This window comes from Protopterus annectens, chromosome 4.part0 (genome assembly GCF_019279795.1).
Source record: "Protopterus annectens isolate FY-2018-M chromosome 4.part0, PAN1.0, whole genome shotgun sequence".
In the NCBI taxonomy this organism is placed as follows: Eukaryota; Metazoa; Chordata; order Ceratodontiformes; family Protopteridae; genus Protopterus; species Protopterus annectens.
In genome coordinates, this window is record NC_056733.1 from 919,918,269 (window position 1) to 919,936,158 (window position 17,890).

Genomic DNA, 17,890 nt, shown 5'->3' on the forward strand with positions numbered 1-17,890 from the left:
ATTTATACCTTCAGCTTCTCCTCCAGAGGACTATTCTTTTGGGGAAACCTTGCATACCACGAGGGAGCATTTCGACTGGGAGAGCCAAGATTTTTCAGAATCTAAAAAGAGGCTCAGGGATTTCCTTTTACTACCTCATCACAGGCCATTAGCCATTCCACCTGTGTTAGATATTGTAGATGTGTTTTCGGAGTCTAGTCTTACCACTGACTCCTTACTTCCAGCTCCTGTTAAGCCTGACAGATATTACAGGGTTCCTGACTCTCATAAATTCCTTTTTAAAAACCCTGCTGCAGACCCAGAAACTATTTCACAGGGTCCCAGAGGAGTTAAGGCTTCCGCTGCAAACAACCCTACCCCCTCAGACAGAGATTCTAAGGCACTGGGATAGATGGGGAAAAAAGGATTACACATCTGCTACCTTGGCTATAAGGGCCTTAAACTGTCAGTTTCATATGCTCAAATATCAGCAACATGTCATGGCATTGCTTAAACAAAATAATGTTATTAAACTCTGAATGTGCAGAAAACAAGGAAGTGCAGGATTTATTGCATGCAGCTGAACAAGTTGGAAAGCATACTTTGCAGTGTGGTTTTGATTCTTTGGAGGCCTCCTGCAGGGCCGCAGTTACGGGCTCTGTAATTAAGAGGCATGCTTGGTTAAAGGAACAAAATCTGCCTGATAATGTCAAAGTTAAATTACTAGATGCACCTTTACAGCATGATGCTTTGTTTGGTGTTAAGGCAGAGGAGGTGTTAGAAAATGGAGGGCAAGGCTAAATCTATGCAAACTGTCAAAGATTTTTTTACAAGTACAGCCACCTAGGTTTAGTAGATTCTGGCCTACAAAGAATTGGTCCTTTCCTGTTTCAGACAGACCACAAAGGGGCAGATCCAGACGCCCTAGAGGCAGATCCCAGGCGCAAGGTTCCTTCAGGTCAAAGCAATGGGGTGCTTCTACCTTCAAAGTTGGAGAAGACAAATCACAACCATACAGGAAACAGTCCCAATGACTTCCCCCTGCCTGCACCAAGCACTTAACTCCTGGCAGCACCCTTAGGGGGAAAATTAGCACTTTTTTCTCAAAATTGGCACATTATAACCCAGGACAAGTGGGTTCTAAATATCGTGTCACAAGGGTACAAGTTCCATTTCCATACCCTGCCAAAGGCAAGCGGCTGGCCTGATCTGCCAAAAAATCAATGAGCAAAGGCGCAAAAACAAGTCTCATCCCTCATGGACATGGGGGCCATTCAACAAGTACCAGAGCAAGAGCAGGGACAAGGATTTTACTCAAGACTGTTCTTGGCACACAGAAAGGACAAGACCTGGAGACCAATACTGGACCTATCTAGTCTGAACACATTCCTGGATATACCAAAATTCAAGATGATGACTTTGCAGCAGCTTCTGCCCATGCTGGGCAAGAACGCTTGGCTGGTGACTCTAGACCTAAGAGGCGTACCTGCATGTCCCAGTCAGACAGTTATGCAGAAGATACCTTGGATTCAAGGCTGGCTCAATGCATTACCAATTCTCTGCACTGCCCTTTGGCTTATCTACTGCGTCCAGGGTCTTTACAAGGTGCCTGGCACCAGTAATTGCATTCTGCAGACAGAGGAATTCAAATATATCCCTACTTGGACGACTGCCTTTTTCAAGCAGAGAGTAAGGACATTCTTCTAAAGCATCTGGCGTTTGTAAAAAGATTACTAATTTGCCTAGGGTACACAGTAAACAAAAAGAAATCAAAACTAGTGCCCTCTCAAGAGATAATATTCCTGGGTGCAAGCTTAAATACAACTGCCCCAGATGGCTTATCTCACGGCAGACAGACAAAGGCAACTGACTCTTTACTTTCAAATGATGACAACAAAAACCCATCTCCCTGCAAGAAAAATTCTGCAGGCCTTGGGCTACATGGCATCCTGCATTCTACTAATTCCATATGCAAAACTGCATATGAGGAAACTACAGTGGTATCTAAAAAGTGTTTGGACTCAGCATTGTCACAGCCTAGAGACAATCATAACTTTAATTCCCTGCCTACAACAGGAGTTTCGATGGTGGTCCCAGGCCTGTCACCACAATAAGGGACAGCCTTTCACCTTATCCACAGCCGGGCAGATAACGGATGCATCAGATTATGCCTGGGAGGCACATATGGCAGGAAAATGTATTCAGGGCATGTGGCCCAAGGAACAAATGCATCTTCACATCAATGCTAGCTGTACAGAATGCCCTGACAGCTTTCAAGGACCTTCTGCATCCAGGACAACTTTTAGTAAAGACGGACAATACCACAGTTATGTGGTACATAAACAAGCAAGAGGGCATACATTCCTACCCCCTGTGCAGACAAGCCATGACTTTGTGAAATACAGCACTGACCTGTCAAGTACATCTGCAGGCACAATTCCTGCCAGGAACAAAAAATACACTGGCAGACGAACTAAGCAGAAATCTCATGGATCTTCACGAATGGAAACTAAATCCACAAGTGTTCAGCATGATAACGAGGAAATGGGGACACCCAGACATAGATCTATTTGCCTCCCCTCACAATTACCAAATACAGAAATTCTGCACAAGAATTTATCACTCTCAAGCATGGAAAGTGGATGCTCTATCATTCAGCTGGAAAGGCTCGACAGTCCATGCCTTCCCTTCGATGCACCTTATTACCAAGGTGCTCCTAAAAGTAAGACAAGAAGGCCAAAAATGATCCTGATTGCCCCAGACTGGCCACTCCAGCACTTGTACCCAATCCTCAAGAGCTTGTCTCAAGGCCCAGCTTGGCGTCTACCTCCAATTCCTCATCTTCTGACTCAACAAGACAGATTCTGCACAGTCAACTCCGAACCTTAAATCTGGCAGCATGACAGATAATGTAGCCACTCAGACTGCACCTCTCTCTAAAGCTGTTATGGATGTCATTTTAGAAGCCAGGAGGCCCAGCACTAGGAAATCTTACGCAGAAAAATTGAAGAGATTCTGTGCTTGGAACCAGGCACAAGGGCTGGAACCACTTGTCCCAAATATACCTCAGATTTTACAATACCTAACTGAGATGCTGGACAAAGGCCTATCTTTCTCATCAATTAAAATCCATGCCTCTGCCATTTCAGCTCATTACAATACGGAACCTCCTATTTTTTCACATCCTCTACTATGACAGTACCTCAGAGGGGCAAAAAATATAAGACCCCCAAGGAGAGCACCAGTACCAACTTGGGATCTCAGTTTTGTTTTGGAAAAACTCACACTGCATCCTTTTGAACCAGCCAGCACAGCTGATCTAAAATTCTTATGGAAAACTGCTCTGCTCCTAGAAATAACTTCAGCAAGAAGAGTCTGAGTTACAGGCATTAATGGCTGTGGAGCCTTTCATCATTTTTCATCAGGACAGGGTTTCTCATAGGACAAACCCAACATTCATGACAAAAGTGGTCTCCAATGTGGCCTTGAACCAAACCATTTATTTACCAACTTTCTACCCAAATCCCCAGAATAAAGGGGAAAGGCTTCTGCACGCTTTGGATATACACAGACAGCTACGATTCTACTTGGACAAAACAAAAGCTTTCAGAAAAACAGCAACTGTTTGTAGCCTATGCTGCAGGATCACAAGGAAAGCCTATTACAAAGCAGACAATTTCAAAATGGATAGGACATTGCATCCGCTTCTGTTATGCACAACATGGCATATCAGTGCCTAAGGGCATTTGGCCACATTCTACCAGAGCAGCAGCCACTTCAGCAGCTTTTCTCAGAGGAGTACCAACCAAAGACATTTTAGAAGCTGCGACCTAGAGCTCAGTGCACACTTTCACTAAGCACTACCACTTGCACCTCTACTCTAAATCCAGAGCAGGCTTTGCCACTGCAGTTCTGCAGGGCCTGGTAGCCTCTCCAAATACAATTTAGACCCAGCCGCCCAACCTCAGCTTTGGGATTCTACCCAAGTGTAATGGCTGCAGCAGTGAAACACGATGAACATAGTACAGTTGTGTACCTACCATAAATGTAGATGTTCGAATGTATTCACTGTTGCAGTCCAGGTTACCCACCCACCATCCCCCTTTTCATTGCTGGGACTTTTCTGTTCTCAATTCTATACAACCTATGTTGTGTATTTGCTTGTAGGTGAAGGAAATGTTTATAGTGTAATATATGCTTGTTTTTTGGCATAATTTTATCTTTCCAGCCTTCCTATCTGGGGGCACCTGACATCTGGGGCAAGAAAAACTGAAGAAAATGGTGTCTGTTGCATCTTTTATACCCCTGGCGCACTGACGTCAGGGAAGAGGCGACAGCAACCGACGCCGGACCAAGACTTTGGAACTTGGGCCGACTGCGGGTTGCCTGCCAGCAGGATAACAGTAGTGTAATGACTGCAACAGTAAATACACTCGAACATCTACATTTATGGTAGGTACACAACTGTAATTTTCCTTCTCTGATTTATACAACCTATGTGGTGTATTTGCTTGTAGATGAAGGTAAAGTTTATATTGGTGCATGTATTTTTATATATATATATATATATATATATACACATAATATTTATATATATATATATATATATATATATATTTATACATATATATACATATATATATATATATATAATATATATATCTTTATATATATATATATATATATATATATATATATATATACATATACATATATATATACATATACATATATATACATATACATATATCTATATATACATATATCTATATATACATATATTTATATATATACATATATCTATATTTATATATATACATATATCTATATTTATCCATATATTTATATCTCTATATATTTATATATACATATATCTATTTATCTATATATTTATATCTCTATATATTTATATATATATATATATATATCTATCTATATATCTATATATCTATATATATATATATATATATATATATATATATATATATATATATATATATATATATATATATATATATATATATATATATATATTTTGGCCACCCTTTTAGGGGGCACCTGATATCTGGGGCAAGAAAAACTAAAGAAAATGGCATCTGCCGCATCTTTTTTACCCCTGACATCAGGGAAGGGGTGACAGCAGCCGACGCAGGACCCAGGACTTTGGAATTCAGGCCGACTGAGGGCAACCTGCCAGCAGGATTACCCAAATGTAATGACTGCAACAGTGAATACACTCTAACATCTACATTTATGGTAAGGGTACACAGCTGTACTTTCTCTGCACTTCCCTTTGGCTTATCTACTGCTCCCAAAGTTTTCACAAATTGTCTGGCTCCAGCCATTGCCTTTTGCAGAGAAAGGAATATTCAAATTTACCCATACTTGGATGACTACCTTATTCAGGTAGACAACCAGGAAAAGATGCTCAAGCACCTGGCCTTTATAAAATCCCTACTGACCTCCCCTACAGTACAGAATCATTGAAAAGAAATACAAACAAGTACCCACCCAAAGGATTATATTACTGGGAGCAAGCCTAGACCCATCTTCCCAGATGGCATTCCTAACACCAGAGAAGCAAACTTACCTGACAGCCTACTTCTCTCAACTAACCACCAGACCCCAGTTATCGGCAAGGAAAATCCTGCAACCTCTGGGGTTCATGGCCTCCTGCATTCTACTCATTCCATATGCCAGACTGCATATGAGGAAACTACAATGGTACCTAAAAAGCCTTTGGTGTCAACATTCTCAGGACCTGGAAACTCTTTATACCCAAGATACCTTGCCTCAGAAAAAAAATTCTTTGGTGGGAAGCAGCTTGCTCCCACAACAAGGGACTACCCTTCTCACCACCACCTGCCACCCAGGCCCTCACCACAGATGCATCAGACTATGCCTGGGGTGCACACCTGGATGGCAGGTGCATACAGGGCCAATGGAGCCCACAGCAAATCTATCTGTACATCGGCCAAAAAGAGATGATAGCTGTCCAGCACGCCTTGACAGCTTTCAAGCCCCTTCACTCCCCAGGGGCTCTCCTGATCAAAACAAACACCACCACTGTGAATGTGGCATATCAAAAAGCAGGGAGGGACTCGCTCCTACCCTCTATGCAGGCTGGCCATGACCCTTTGGCGCACAGCCTCTGCCGTGCAACTCCACCTGTTGGCACAATTCCTGCCAGGTTCTCTAAACTCTCTCTGGCAACCACTTGAGCAGAAATCTTCTGGGCCCACACTAGTGGCAGCTAGACAAAAGAGCCTTCACCCTAATAACTCAGAAATGGGGCACCCCAAAGGTCGACCTCTTTGCCTTCCACACCAGCCATCAGCTCAGTTAGTTCTGCACCAGGGAACATCGCTGCATGGCTTGGAAAGTGGATTGCCCTGTCCTTCCCCTGGGTCAGTATAGTATATCGGTCTATGCCTTTCCTCCACTACCTGTCATCCCGAGGGTACTGCTCAGAATAAGGGAGGAAAAACCAAGGACAATTCTTATTGCTCCAGACTGGCCTCACCAGCACTGGTACCCACTGCTGCGCAACCTGTCCCCACTGTCACCATGGCATCTCACTCAGACCGCAACCTTCCTGACCCAGAGGGAGGGAGAATTCTTGCATTCTCAACTGCAGATCCTCAGTTTGGCTTATTCCCTAACCACTGATCAATTTGCCAACCTCAGTAAACAGGTTCTAGATGTATGCGAGGCCAGACACCCTAGCACTAAAAAGTCTTATGCTGACAAATGGAAAAGGTTCAGCACCGGGATTCAGGCTAAGGGAGCTGGTATGGTACATCCCTCCCTCTCATCCTGGATTACTTAGCTGACCTGCTACACAGTGGTCTCTCTTTTTCCGCTAAAATTCATGCCTCTGCCATCTCTGCTCATTTCCCCAATGAGCAGCCCCTTTTCTCACACCCTCTGATCAAACAATCTCTGAGGGGCTAGCAACTTGAGGCCACCCAGAACAGCACCAACCCAGGTTGGGACCTTAACTTTGTATTGGAAAAGTTTACCCTGCCCCCCCCCTTGAACCAGCAACTTCAGCAGAGCTAAAATTTCTCTCCTGGAAGACTGCTTTCCTTCTGGCCATCACTTCAGCCAGAAGGGTCTCTGAGCTACAAGCACTCAAGACTGTGGAGCCCTTCAATCATCATCCATGCTGACAGGGTTTCCCTCAGGACTAACCCATCCTTCATGCCCAAAGTCGTGTCCAGTGTGGCTCTCACAGTCCATTCATTTGCCCACCTTTTTCTGTAACCCACAGAACAAGGAGGAAAGGATCCTGCACTCTCTAGATGTGCACAGACAGCTCAGATTCTACCTAGACAGGACTAAATCTTTTAGGATGTCTGATCAATTACTGGTTAGCTTTGCTGCAGGGCAGAGGGCAAAGCCATTTCCAAATGGATATCATACTGCATCCATTTCTGCAACACGTAAAGCCTCCCCCTAATGTGGTCAGGACTCACTGCACCAGAGCAGCCTCCACCTCTGCAGCTTTCCTCAGAGGAGTCCCCGCCAGGGACATCCTGGAGGTTGCCACCTGGACATCTGTTCGCACTTTCACCAAACACTACCACTTGCCTATCTTCAAATCCAGGGCAGGGTTTCCCTCTGCAGTCTTGCAGGACATCCTAGCCAGCCCCTAGTTGACTGCCTCCACCCTTTTCCTCAGCTTTGGGAATCTACCCAAATGTGATGACTGCAACAGTGAAACACTAAGAACATAGTACAGTCGTGTACACTTTCCATAAATGTAGATGTTCGAGTGTATTCACTGTTGCAGTCCTGGTTTCCCTTCGTCCAGGCCCCTCTTCTTTCTTCTCTCTCCTTACAAGGGACATTTTGGTATTTACTTTCTACTGGTGAGGTTCTTCCAGCAGAACCTGGCTCCCACTTGGGGGCTCCTTACAGGGCAAGAAAAACTGATGTAATGACATCAAGTGCCTTACTTTATACTACTGACGACCTGATGTCAGTCCTGAAGCGACAGCAACCATTGCAGAAATACTAAGCCTCTAGTATTTGGGACGGCCAAGGGCTAACCTGGCAGGGATAACCCAAATGTGATGACTGCAACAGTGAATACACAAACTTCTACATTTATGGTAAGTGTAGACAGCTGTACTTTCATAAAGCTGATAAGGTTGTATCATAGCTCAGGAGGCACATCTTTATTGAGTTAGTGTAACCCTGTATTACACGATGCTTTGATTATGACAACACTGTCTTTGTGTTTAGTTCCACAGGTAGCCATTTCTCAATGCTGGGGATGCTTTGGGTATGACGACACTGTCTTTGTGTTTACTTCCACATGTAGCCATTTCTCAATGCTGGGGATGCTTTGATTATGACAGCACTGTCTTTGTGTTTAGTTCCACAGGCAGCCATTTCTCAATGTTGGGTATGCTTTGATTATGACGACACTGTCTTTGTGTTTAGTTCCACAGGTAGCCATTTCTCAATGTTGGGGATTGGTATGACAGCTCAGGAGGCACATGTTTATTGCGTTAGTGTAACCCTGTATTACAAGATGCTTTGATTATGACGACACTGTGTTTAGTTCCACGGGCAGCCATTTCTCAATGCTGGGGATTGGTGTGACAGCTCAGGAAGTACATGTTTATTGCGTTAGTGTAACCCTGTATTACACGATGCTTTGATTATGACGACACTGTCTTTGTATTTAGTTCCACAGGCAGCCATTTCTCAATGCGGGGATGCTTTGATTATGACTACACTGTCTTTGTGTTTAGTTCCACAGGCAGCCATTTCTCAATGCTGGGGATTGGAGACATCGTTATGCCCGGGCTGCTGCTATGCTTTGTTCTGCGATACGACAACTATAAGAAACAAGCTACAAGTGATCTCTGTGGTCCACCAGGATCTGCAAATATCTCTGGTCGTATGCAGAAGGTGTCCTATTTCCACTGCACACTCATTGGGTACTTTGTTGGTAAGTGAAAAGAATATGTTGCCATGAGACTGAGCTTTGGTGTGTGAGGCCATTGCTGCATGTCTTAGAACTTTCAGACTGCATCCTCAGTTAAAGCACCCTTTCTGCCTTGCTTATTCACTTCACCTGACATGTCAGCATAGTCTTTTGAGCTCATTTATTTTTGACAAAATGGTCCAAATGAGCAGAGATTATTTAACAATGCAGGTGCTTGAGAATTTTGAGTATAATTTCTACAGACAGGGAATTAATGTACAGAGGATTGCATCAGGATAGGTTTGAAAGCAGCTGTTTTAACAGTAAATTTCTTTCTAGTATTCCATTTAAAACTGTTATACGTTGAGTGCCTTCTCCAGACTGGGACCTGCTACCTGGAACCACCTGCCTATAGCCATCAAAAATATAGAAACCATTAAAATCTTCAAAGATGCACTTAGAGCCACTCTTCGCTGAATCTCCCTGCAGCTGCTATCATAACGATGGTAAGGTAACATACCATCCCATGTCATGAATAAGGGAGTACATTTAATAAACTTTTCTCAGGGCCTTAATGTCATCTTGTATGCAAATAGTTATGCATAATAGTACACATTATATGTGTGATTGCACTGTATTTTCTTAAATACCTTTAATGAATTATCACATAAGACATAGGCAAATGCAAATTAATAGAACATTGATGATCCAGAGGGAAGCAGAATGTAAGAAAATGTTTGATCTTGATGCAGAGAAAGCATTTGACATAGTAAGCTGGGATTTTGAGTAATACACTGGAAGCATTTATGTTCCCTGATACCTCATAAATTCTCCTAGTTAACCTTTAGTGTATCGGAGAAAAAAATTGAAGTTGTAGATAGTATTTGGTGTTGAAATGTTTTTATCTGGGAGGGGAAGAGGGAAAGGGTCAAGTGGGTAAGTTGATCCTTCCAATAGAGAATGTGGTTTAGGCGTACCAGATTTGGAGGGATATTTAGAGTTACATAGTTAAGATTTGTATATATAATACAAGCAGAAAGCTATAGTGAGCAAATTACATAAAAATGGAAATTGTGGGACCAGTACATGTAGAATAAGGTTTTGGAAGAGGAGTGAGGTGTAGGGGAATGCAGGAATTGAGCAGTTTATGTAATGTTGGGTTAATACAGAAGCATACATGTGATGTTTGTAACTGGGAACATGTTAGTATGGTTAGTTTTATTTTATATAAATGCTTGTAACACCTGTATTGAATTATTTATGGTACAAGTCATAACCAACTTGTTGATTACTATCCACAGCTTCTCCTCTAGTTGATATAAGTATGCCTGACCTGTGTATAAAAGTAAAGGGACTAAACTGTTTTCACTGCTTGTATCTTGCTATCATGTCCGTAAACAAGAGCTTCCAGTTTCTTAGGTTTGTATTATGTTTTGTTTAGTCTCTTCCCACATATCCTTAGATGCCATAATAGAATCCTTTTTAAAACCCATACTCCTAAATACTTCATTTTATCATGTCCCTGTAAATATGGGTATTACTTAACCAATTTCATGTGTGGGTACATGGTTTTGCAGCTATAGGCTTTGTTTTATCATCTTTGATTTTATATCCCAAAAAGACTTGAAACTGTCTCAAAATGTTACACAGTGCTGCGATGTCCTTTTCCGGCTTTATCAGGTACAAAGTAATATTGTGTGCTAATATAGCCAGCTTTAGTTTATTACCTTGCTAATTATATCCTTCAATTTGAGTCCCTAACTTTTTATTTGCCACTGGCTTCAAATGTAAAGCAAATAGTGGAGAAAGAGGACACCCCTGCCTTTTTCCTCTGTTCGGAGACCGTGATTTTTGCCTCCATTCCCTCGTATCTCCTCCTAATTAACCTTGTTGTATCAGGAGATGCAAATGCTTTCTTTGCCCTACTCATAAAATCCCAACTTATACTGTTTTATCTGCACCATCAACAGCCATGATATTTTTACACACTATTCTCTCTGGATGTTGTCAAATGTTTTCCTCCCCTCCACAAAACCACATTGATCCATGTATATCAGTTTTTGGCAACACTTTTGTAATCAAGGTTTAAAATTCAAATAGGCCTATATGAAGCTAGGTTGGCTTGGTCTTTGCTGTCTTTAGGTATTGCAGTTACCTTTTTTTCCAGGATGTTGGTCCTTCCCATCCTTTTAAAATACTGTTAAAACCTTCCAGATATTTCATACCCCCCCAAACATCTGCAGGAAGACTTTACTGCATATTTGATTATATGTCACCATTTTTATCTCGTCTCCTCGTATCTTAAATGTTAATTGTTGAGCCTCATCTGCCTGTCATACTTGACTTTCATAAATTTCCATTTTTGTTCTCTACTGATTTCTGCATTTCTCCGCTTTATACAAATTGTAACTGTTGTAAATATCTCTAAAATCTCTACAGGATCTCTGGTTGTTTTAATTGTTGTATGCCCTCTAAACTTTGGCAACAACCCTTTCTACTATCTGTTGCCCAAGTCATGGTTAGTTTTTCTGCTGTAGCGTTGTCAAAAAACAGATGCCTAGCAGCAGTCTTTTTAAATACATGCATATTATCTAGATACTCCTATTTTCTCCATGTCTTCTCAGTTGTGCCACCTCTTGTTCTGTGAGATTCCCTTTTTTCTGTAATTTAACCTTTGTCGGCCCCTCAAAATAATTTGTTACTTCTTAGCCATATATTTTTCTTTTATTTCTACTATTTTTAAATTGTACTTTCCTTTTGTCCCACTCACTAGCTATAACTTCTGAAGATATTTCTATCTTCCCTAATAGCTGTTGAATAATTTCCAGTACCTATTCTGTAAATTCCTCTCTCAACAGGTAGGTGGGGAAGTGCCAGTGTCTCATTTTTACTTCATTACCCTGCATTTTTTCTTGGTCATTGGCACATGATCTAAAGTACGTATTGGATGTGTCTGAGTTCTCAAATAAATGCACATGTTCCTGTGAAATATAATTTGGTACTCTAGCCCAGTTTGTGTACCTTGGGGAAAATATGGAAGTTCTCTCCAGTTCTACTGTATTCACATCTTCCATATCAAATATTTTCATAAATTTCTTCAGAGAACTACTTGTGTGTTTCTTCTAGGTCCCAACAAATACATTCACTGTTATAAATCAAGTTCCAGTCTCTACCTGTAAGTAGTAATCCTCCTGAAAGCTGATTATTTCTCCCTAAAATTTCTTAAGCTCCATGATAGCAATTTGGATTCATGTAGTTGTATAAGGTAACTTTGGTGAATGGGAAGACAAACATCATTTTCTCCCTCTTCTATCACTGTTGAAGCTCCTATTGCAGTTAGTGTAAGTACTTTGTTTCCTTTCTTACTGATATTCTGTTGAATATCCATCCTGTAATCTTTTTTATTTTTCAAGTTCACATACTGCTTTCTAAATGTTTACTGTAGCATATCCATTTGCTCTGTGCATAATAATTCAGTACGCTTGTCTTTTTGTGTATACCTGTGTGGTTATTCAAATTCCAAAGTAATATGAATAGTGTAGTCATTATGATAAGTTTTTGGTCCCACCTGTGACATAGGACAGCTTTTTTAAATGTCTTTCCAGCTTTTGTGTTACATGTACCCACTGATATTTGGCAGGTTTGATCTTTTGTACAGTTGATTCTTGTCATCTCCTGTCACAACTTGCAAAACTTTTTTGTTGTACTTAGAACCATCAAAAAATATCCCCATGAACTATTAAAACAAACACAAAACTGTATACATCTTAAAATAAAGTTTAACTCTCCTGATATAGGAGTAATTGTTCCAAATCGACAGCTGCACAAACAGGCGTTACCTAACCTAAAATTAAGATTGTCCATATTGTGGTGCAGGTTTAGAGCCTGTGCCCCAGCCTACATTAATTCCGGTCTGCTCTGTCCTCTAACTCTACCATTTTCTGAAATGGCTCATTTTGACCAGTGTGATACTCACAGACCTGTCTTCATTTCTTCTGATTTTTTTTTTTTGCAGTTTTATCAGTTCAGCTGAATAGCTGTAGAAAACTTCTTCCATTTGCCCCATTCTTTTATTTTTAAAGCTGATGGTCTGTGTTTCACTTATTTCCTTCAGCTCTGAGTAGATTTTTTTTCCTCAACATTACTGTACCAAGGCTTGAGCTTGATTGCTTTTTGTTGAACAGCTGCAGGATTTTTCCAGTCAATGTTTTCTCTTCACTTTTTCTACTTTTTCTTTCAGTCTTCTCCAAGTTTCTTCTTTGATGGCATCCAGAAAGTATACTTCTAGCCACTAACTGGATTTACTAAAACTGTCAGAATTACTAACCCTTATCTGTTTTTTTTTCTGTCACTGGGAGAGATGGTCAAGATGTCTGTCGATGTGCAGCCATCTTGGAAGTCACAATTACACTGTATTATAAGTGTCTTGGCTTGCATTTTGTATATATACTTTTTTAATGCACTATTGAGTGGATCTTATTATTTTTCATTTTCTATATGTTGATTGAAAGACTGATTTATTTTCTGCTCTTTAATATCGGGTCATGGCTGAAAAAGGTCAATAGATAGTCCACTTGCCTAATAAACATTAAGTAATAAAAATGGATAAATGCATATTTGCAGAGTGGCTGACATCCTTCGGAAAGAGATTGAGTATATGATGTGATCGGAAAATGCCAACAGTGTTGGAACATTAAATTACTGCATTAAGTACAGATAGCAACATGTTCTTCCTATTGACCACTGCTGCACTAGCCTAAGCTATATGGGTTGTATTCTGTAATAGGGTACTTCCAGCGCTTCAGGGCACCTTCCATGCACCCATACCATTAGTCCTCTCGAGATGCGCTAACTAAAAATCAGATTTGGGTGCCAAGCCCTTCAGAGCTTCCCTGCCGCTGAGAAGAGCTCCTGTGCAGGCCTTCAAGGATCAATGGTTTCATTGCTGGGCAGATAAGTTCCCTTCAGGGAATGACCTTCCAAATTACTTTCAAAGTTATTTGAACCAACTATTTTGAGGGATAAAATTACTTTAAGCTAGGAAAATGTATTTTCCTAGACTGTCTCCTGATTTATTTACTTTCAGACAGGTGCACACTTTTTTTTCTTGTGGTAAAGTTATTCAGACTTTAAAACTTTTTCTGTAGAGAAGCTGTTTATTTTAATTTTGGGGGGCTGGGGCAAGTGTTTAAAGTGCTTTTTACTGTGTTGTGTTTTTGGGTGTGCAAGGAGTTACTTTTTTGCTACTTTTCTGTTTTACCAACTATTTCTGCTAAGCTTTCCCAGAAAATGAGCACCATTGTCAGCATGAACATGGAATAAATTACTGTTCCCTTGGTTTGGACCTTCCTTCAATCCACAAAGAAAGGATGTAAACAGCCTTTGACACTGCAGCAGACTGATATGCCTCAGCCGTAGGTGGGTGATTCTGCTGTAGCCAAAGCTGGTTCCTCAGACCACTCATTTTTTCTTCTGATCTCATTGGTGTCTATACAGTCATCAAGTATCAATGGTTACTCATGTCTTTTGTGATTGTTGGGGTGCCCTCAGTGGGCAAGGGGAAAGACTCCCTTTATTATGGGCGAAGGAGCAGGGAATTACCCTTGCTTATCTGGATTGTTGTGCCCATTTCAGAGAGCTGTTGCTGGCAATACTGGACCTGTTTTGTCATAATTTACCTGTCAGAAAGAGAGACAAAACTAAGCGTTTAGCTTCAGCTGTGTCATTTCCTCTGGACAGGCATAATTTATCGGGCTTAGATCAAGGGCTTCTGCAGGCTGTCTTGACCTTTCTTTTTAAGGTGGGTTCTGGTACAACAAAAAAAATTTTTTTTCCATGAAGAGTTTCAGGAATTGGAATCTGTAAAGGAATGTGAGGGAGATGGATGCAGTGTAGTCTCCACAGGTTTCTAATCTAGATTCAGAGATATGGTGTGATATTTGATTATCCCTTTGAAAGGTTCTTTGAGACTGTTGCCAGGATTAACAGTTGATGTTAAGTTGTCAATCTCGCCTTCATTCTTGCTTGATGGGTTCGGAGCCGATCCCTTGGCTCCGACTCGGCACTTGCTAAGCTCGAGAGTCACTTTTACCAGCTCGAGGCAGCCCCATATCCCATGATGCAAGGCGGTAAGTACCCAGATCTCGTTTGCCGCTTCGCTTATGAGGTCCTCCTTTTACCAGCTCCTGGTAAGTGATTCACTATTTTGATATTTAAGCCCCTTTTTGCTAAAAACCCTTTAATTTTTAGTTTTAAGTTAATTATATAGATTTTCTGACAGAAAATCCCTGTCTCTACTAATTTTTTTTAGTCAAACTTTACCCATCCCATCCCCCCCATGTTAGGGTGTGTGTGTGTGTTTTTCTAGTAATACCTTTTTGGTATTTTATTTAATTTAATTCTTGACTGGTGTGTGTGTGTGTTGTGAAACACCATGTCAAAGGAGAGGGTCTCAGGCTTTAAGAAGTGTGACTCGTGCTGTCAGAAGATGTCTCTGACAGACGGTCACACTTCTTGCCTGTATTGCCTGGGGCCTCTTCACCTGCAGGACTCCTGTGCTATTTGTCATTCCTTCAGCCAGAGAGTCCTGCAGGAAAGACGAAACAAGCTGATACTTAGGGGCCTTCTTGCCGGAGGGCTCTCCGGCTAAGTCGGCTCCATCTAAATCAGCCAAATCTTCCAAGGCCCAGGCTTCTGTGTCTAAGCCTGCGGCCTCGGCTCCTACTCGTTCTGAGTCGAGATCGGCTCCGGCTGGAGCTGATTCTGGCTTAACTAAGCCTTCGGCACCGATGGCTATCGGTGCCGATTCTGCATCGACCGCCGGTGTCTGCTCCGATCGGTTCCGACCACCATGTGGCACAGGCATCGGTGTCGGCTCCGATCGGCTCCGACACCGTTACTTTTGTGGCTGTATCGGCTCCGGCTGGAGCCGATGCATCGAGGCTTCCTGTCTGCTCCGATAAGTCTTCGGCTCCGACAGGATCTATAGTATCGGTTTCGATGGCTCATTCCAGGAAGAGGTCGAGGTCTCCTTCCTTGGAGCCGATACTTTCGGCTCCGGCTTCACCTCTCCTTTCGGAACGGAGCCATCGGAGCCGATCTTCAAGGTCATCCAGACTTTCAGACCATGACCTAGAGAGAGTGGTCAGCAGATTACTTAAGTCACAGGTACTGGCCCAAATGTTACATAGTCCGTCTCAACAGACGACTGTTGGTCCACACCTCGTTACAGTTCCTCCTTCAACTCTACCCCAGAGCTTGGAGTTGGAGTCTTCGGAATGGTTACTGCTACGGCTGGAGGACAGATACCCCTTCTGTTCCTTCAGCCTCTAGTCTTATCTCGTCTTCGAGAACTTCCTTAGAGGGATTCGTGGTCGGGCTTCCATGGTCTCCTCCGAGGGGTGAGTGGCATCGGACCCTTGTCGAACCCGCTCTTCCCCTTGGAGCCTCAGCCTTGGTGAGCTCGGCTCCGACATCTGCCTCGGAGACTTCCCTTCGGTGGTCCCTGGGTTCCTAGTTCTTGAACGGGTTCTCTCGGACCTGCCTGGGAGGAGCATTCGAGGTGATGAAGAGTGTGCTGGCCACTGGTATCAGTCAGCAGTCTGTTCCCGTACCTCCTCCCTCTATACTGCCTGTTGACATCTCTGCCACTTCTCTTGCTACAGGACCCAGAGATCCTCCGCCTCAGGTTTCCCCATTGGGAATTTCCCCCTCTTCCGAGGATTCTCCTGATGTTTCGGGAGATCCTCCTAGGAAGAGGACTTGTAAGAGGAAACATGTAGACTCCCCGAGTCTGTCACTGGATACTGACTTTGATGAGTCAGAGGGATCCCCTAGATCCCCTCTGAGGATGTCTCCTTCTCAGACATCCTAGAACCCCTTAAACAGAGGGAAACCGGCCCACCAACAATCCCTCTGAGGATGAGTCAGTATACCTAGAGGCGTTTGGATCTCGGCCCTCCACCTCCTGGGTGTCTCCGCCTTTCGACCCCCTTATGCAGGTTATTGCCCGAAAGGCGTGGGCAGCTCCTGACTCTGTAGAGCCAGTCCCTAGGAGGCCTTCAAAATTTATCACTGCCCCGGGTGACAAGCAATTCCTCACTAAGGGTGTCCCCGCTGATGCCATGGTGGTGGCTGCGGCCACCAAGAAGGAACTTGCAGATCCTTCTGTACCCGTCCATCCTCCTAATAAGGACTCTAGGACCATGGATAGGTACGGTAAGCGGATGTTTTCCTCAGCGACCTTTGCTATGCGTTCGCTGAATTACCTATGTCACTTCACCAAACTCCAGAGGGATATCCTTAAGGAGCTGGGTGAAGTAGTACAGGATCCTACAGCTGCAGGAGCTCAAGAAAAGATTGCTTCGCAGCTAGGAACCCTTAATTCCATTGCAAACTCCTCCATGCGGCTAATATCATATGCTGCTGATGGAGCGAGTAGAGCCGCAGGTACAGGTGTGGCTCTTAGACGCCAAGCCTGGATGGGGCTATGTGATTTTGCAGATCCCTTCAAGGCGTCCTTCACAAATTCTCCCTTTGATGGGTCAGCTTTGTTTGGCCCTCAGGTGAAGGAAACTTTGACCAGGTGCGAACAGGACGGCAAGACTCTTTCTGCTGTAGGAGTCCGTTTTTCCACCCCTTCTAGACCTTATCCCAAAGGACAGAAAGGTGGAAAAATGTGGTTCCGTAAATCCCAAGGAGTCACGCCGGATTCACGTGGTCAGTTTACCCCTAGAGGCAGAGGGGTAACAACAACAGGCGCCGCTCTAGAGGCAGAGGGGTCCAAAACCAGGGAAACAGAGAGCCTCTCTCTGACAAGCCCTTTCAGCATCCCTGAGATGTTGCCCGGCTGTCCCTCCTTGGAGGCAGTCGCGGGAAGATTATCACTGTACCCAGAAGCCTGGCATTCCCTCACTCAAGACACATGGGTACAGTCGATCATATCCAAGGGTTACATAATTCCTTTCGAGG

General features: G+C 42.9%; 1 protein-coding gene across 1 annotated transcript in view; it reads left to right on the forward strand.

The window, feature by feature from the left end:
* The window catches only part of SPPL3 (signal peptide peptidase like 3), a 1,529,337-nt gene that overhangs the window by 1,331,347 nt on the left and 180,100 nt on the right, over window positions 1–17,890 (forward strand). The window contains exon 9 of the mRNA XM_044069819.1: window positions 8,745–8,944. Within this exon, the coding sequence (XP_043925754.1) occupies window positions 8,745–8,944 (200 nt within the window). The remainder of the gene's footprint in view (window positions 1–8,744; window positions 8,945–17,890) is intronic.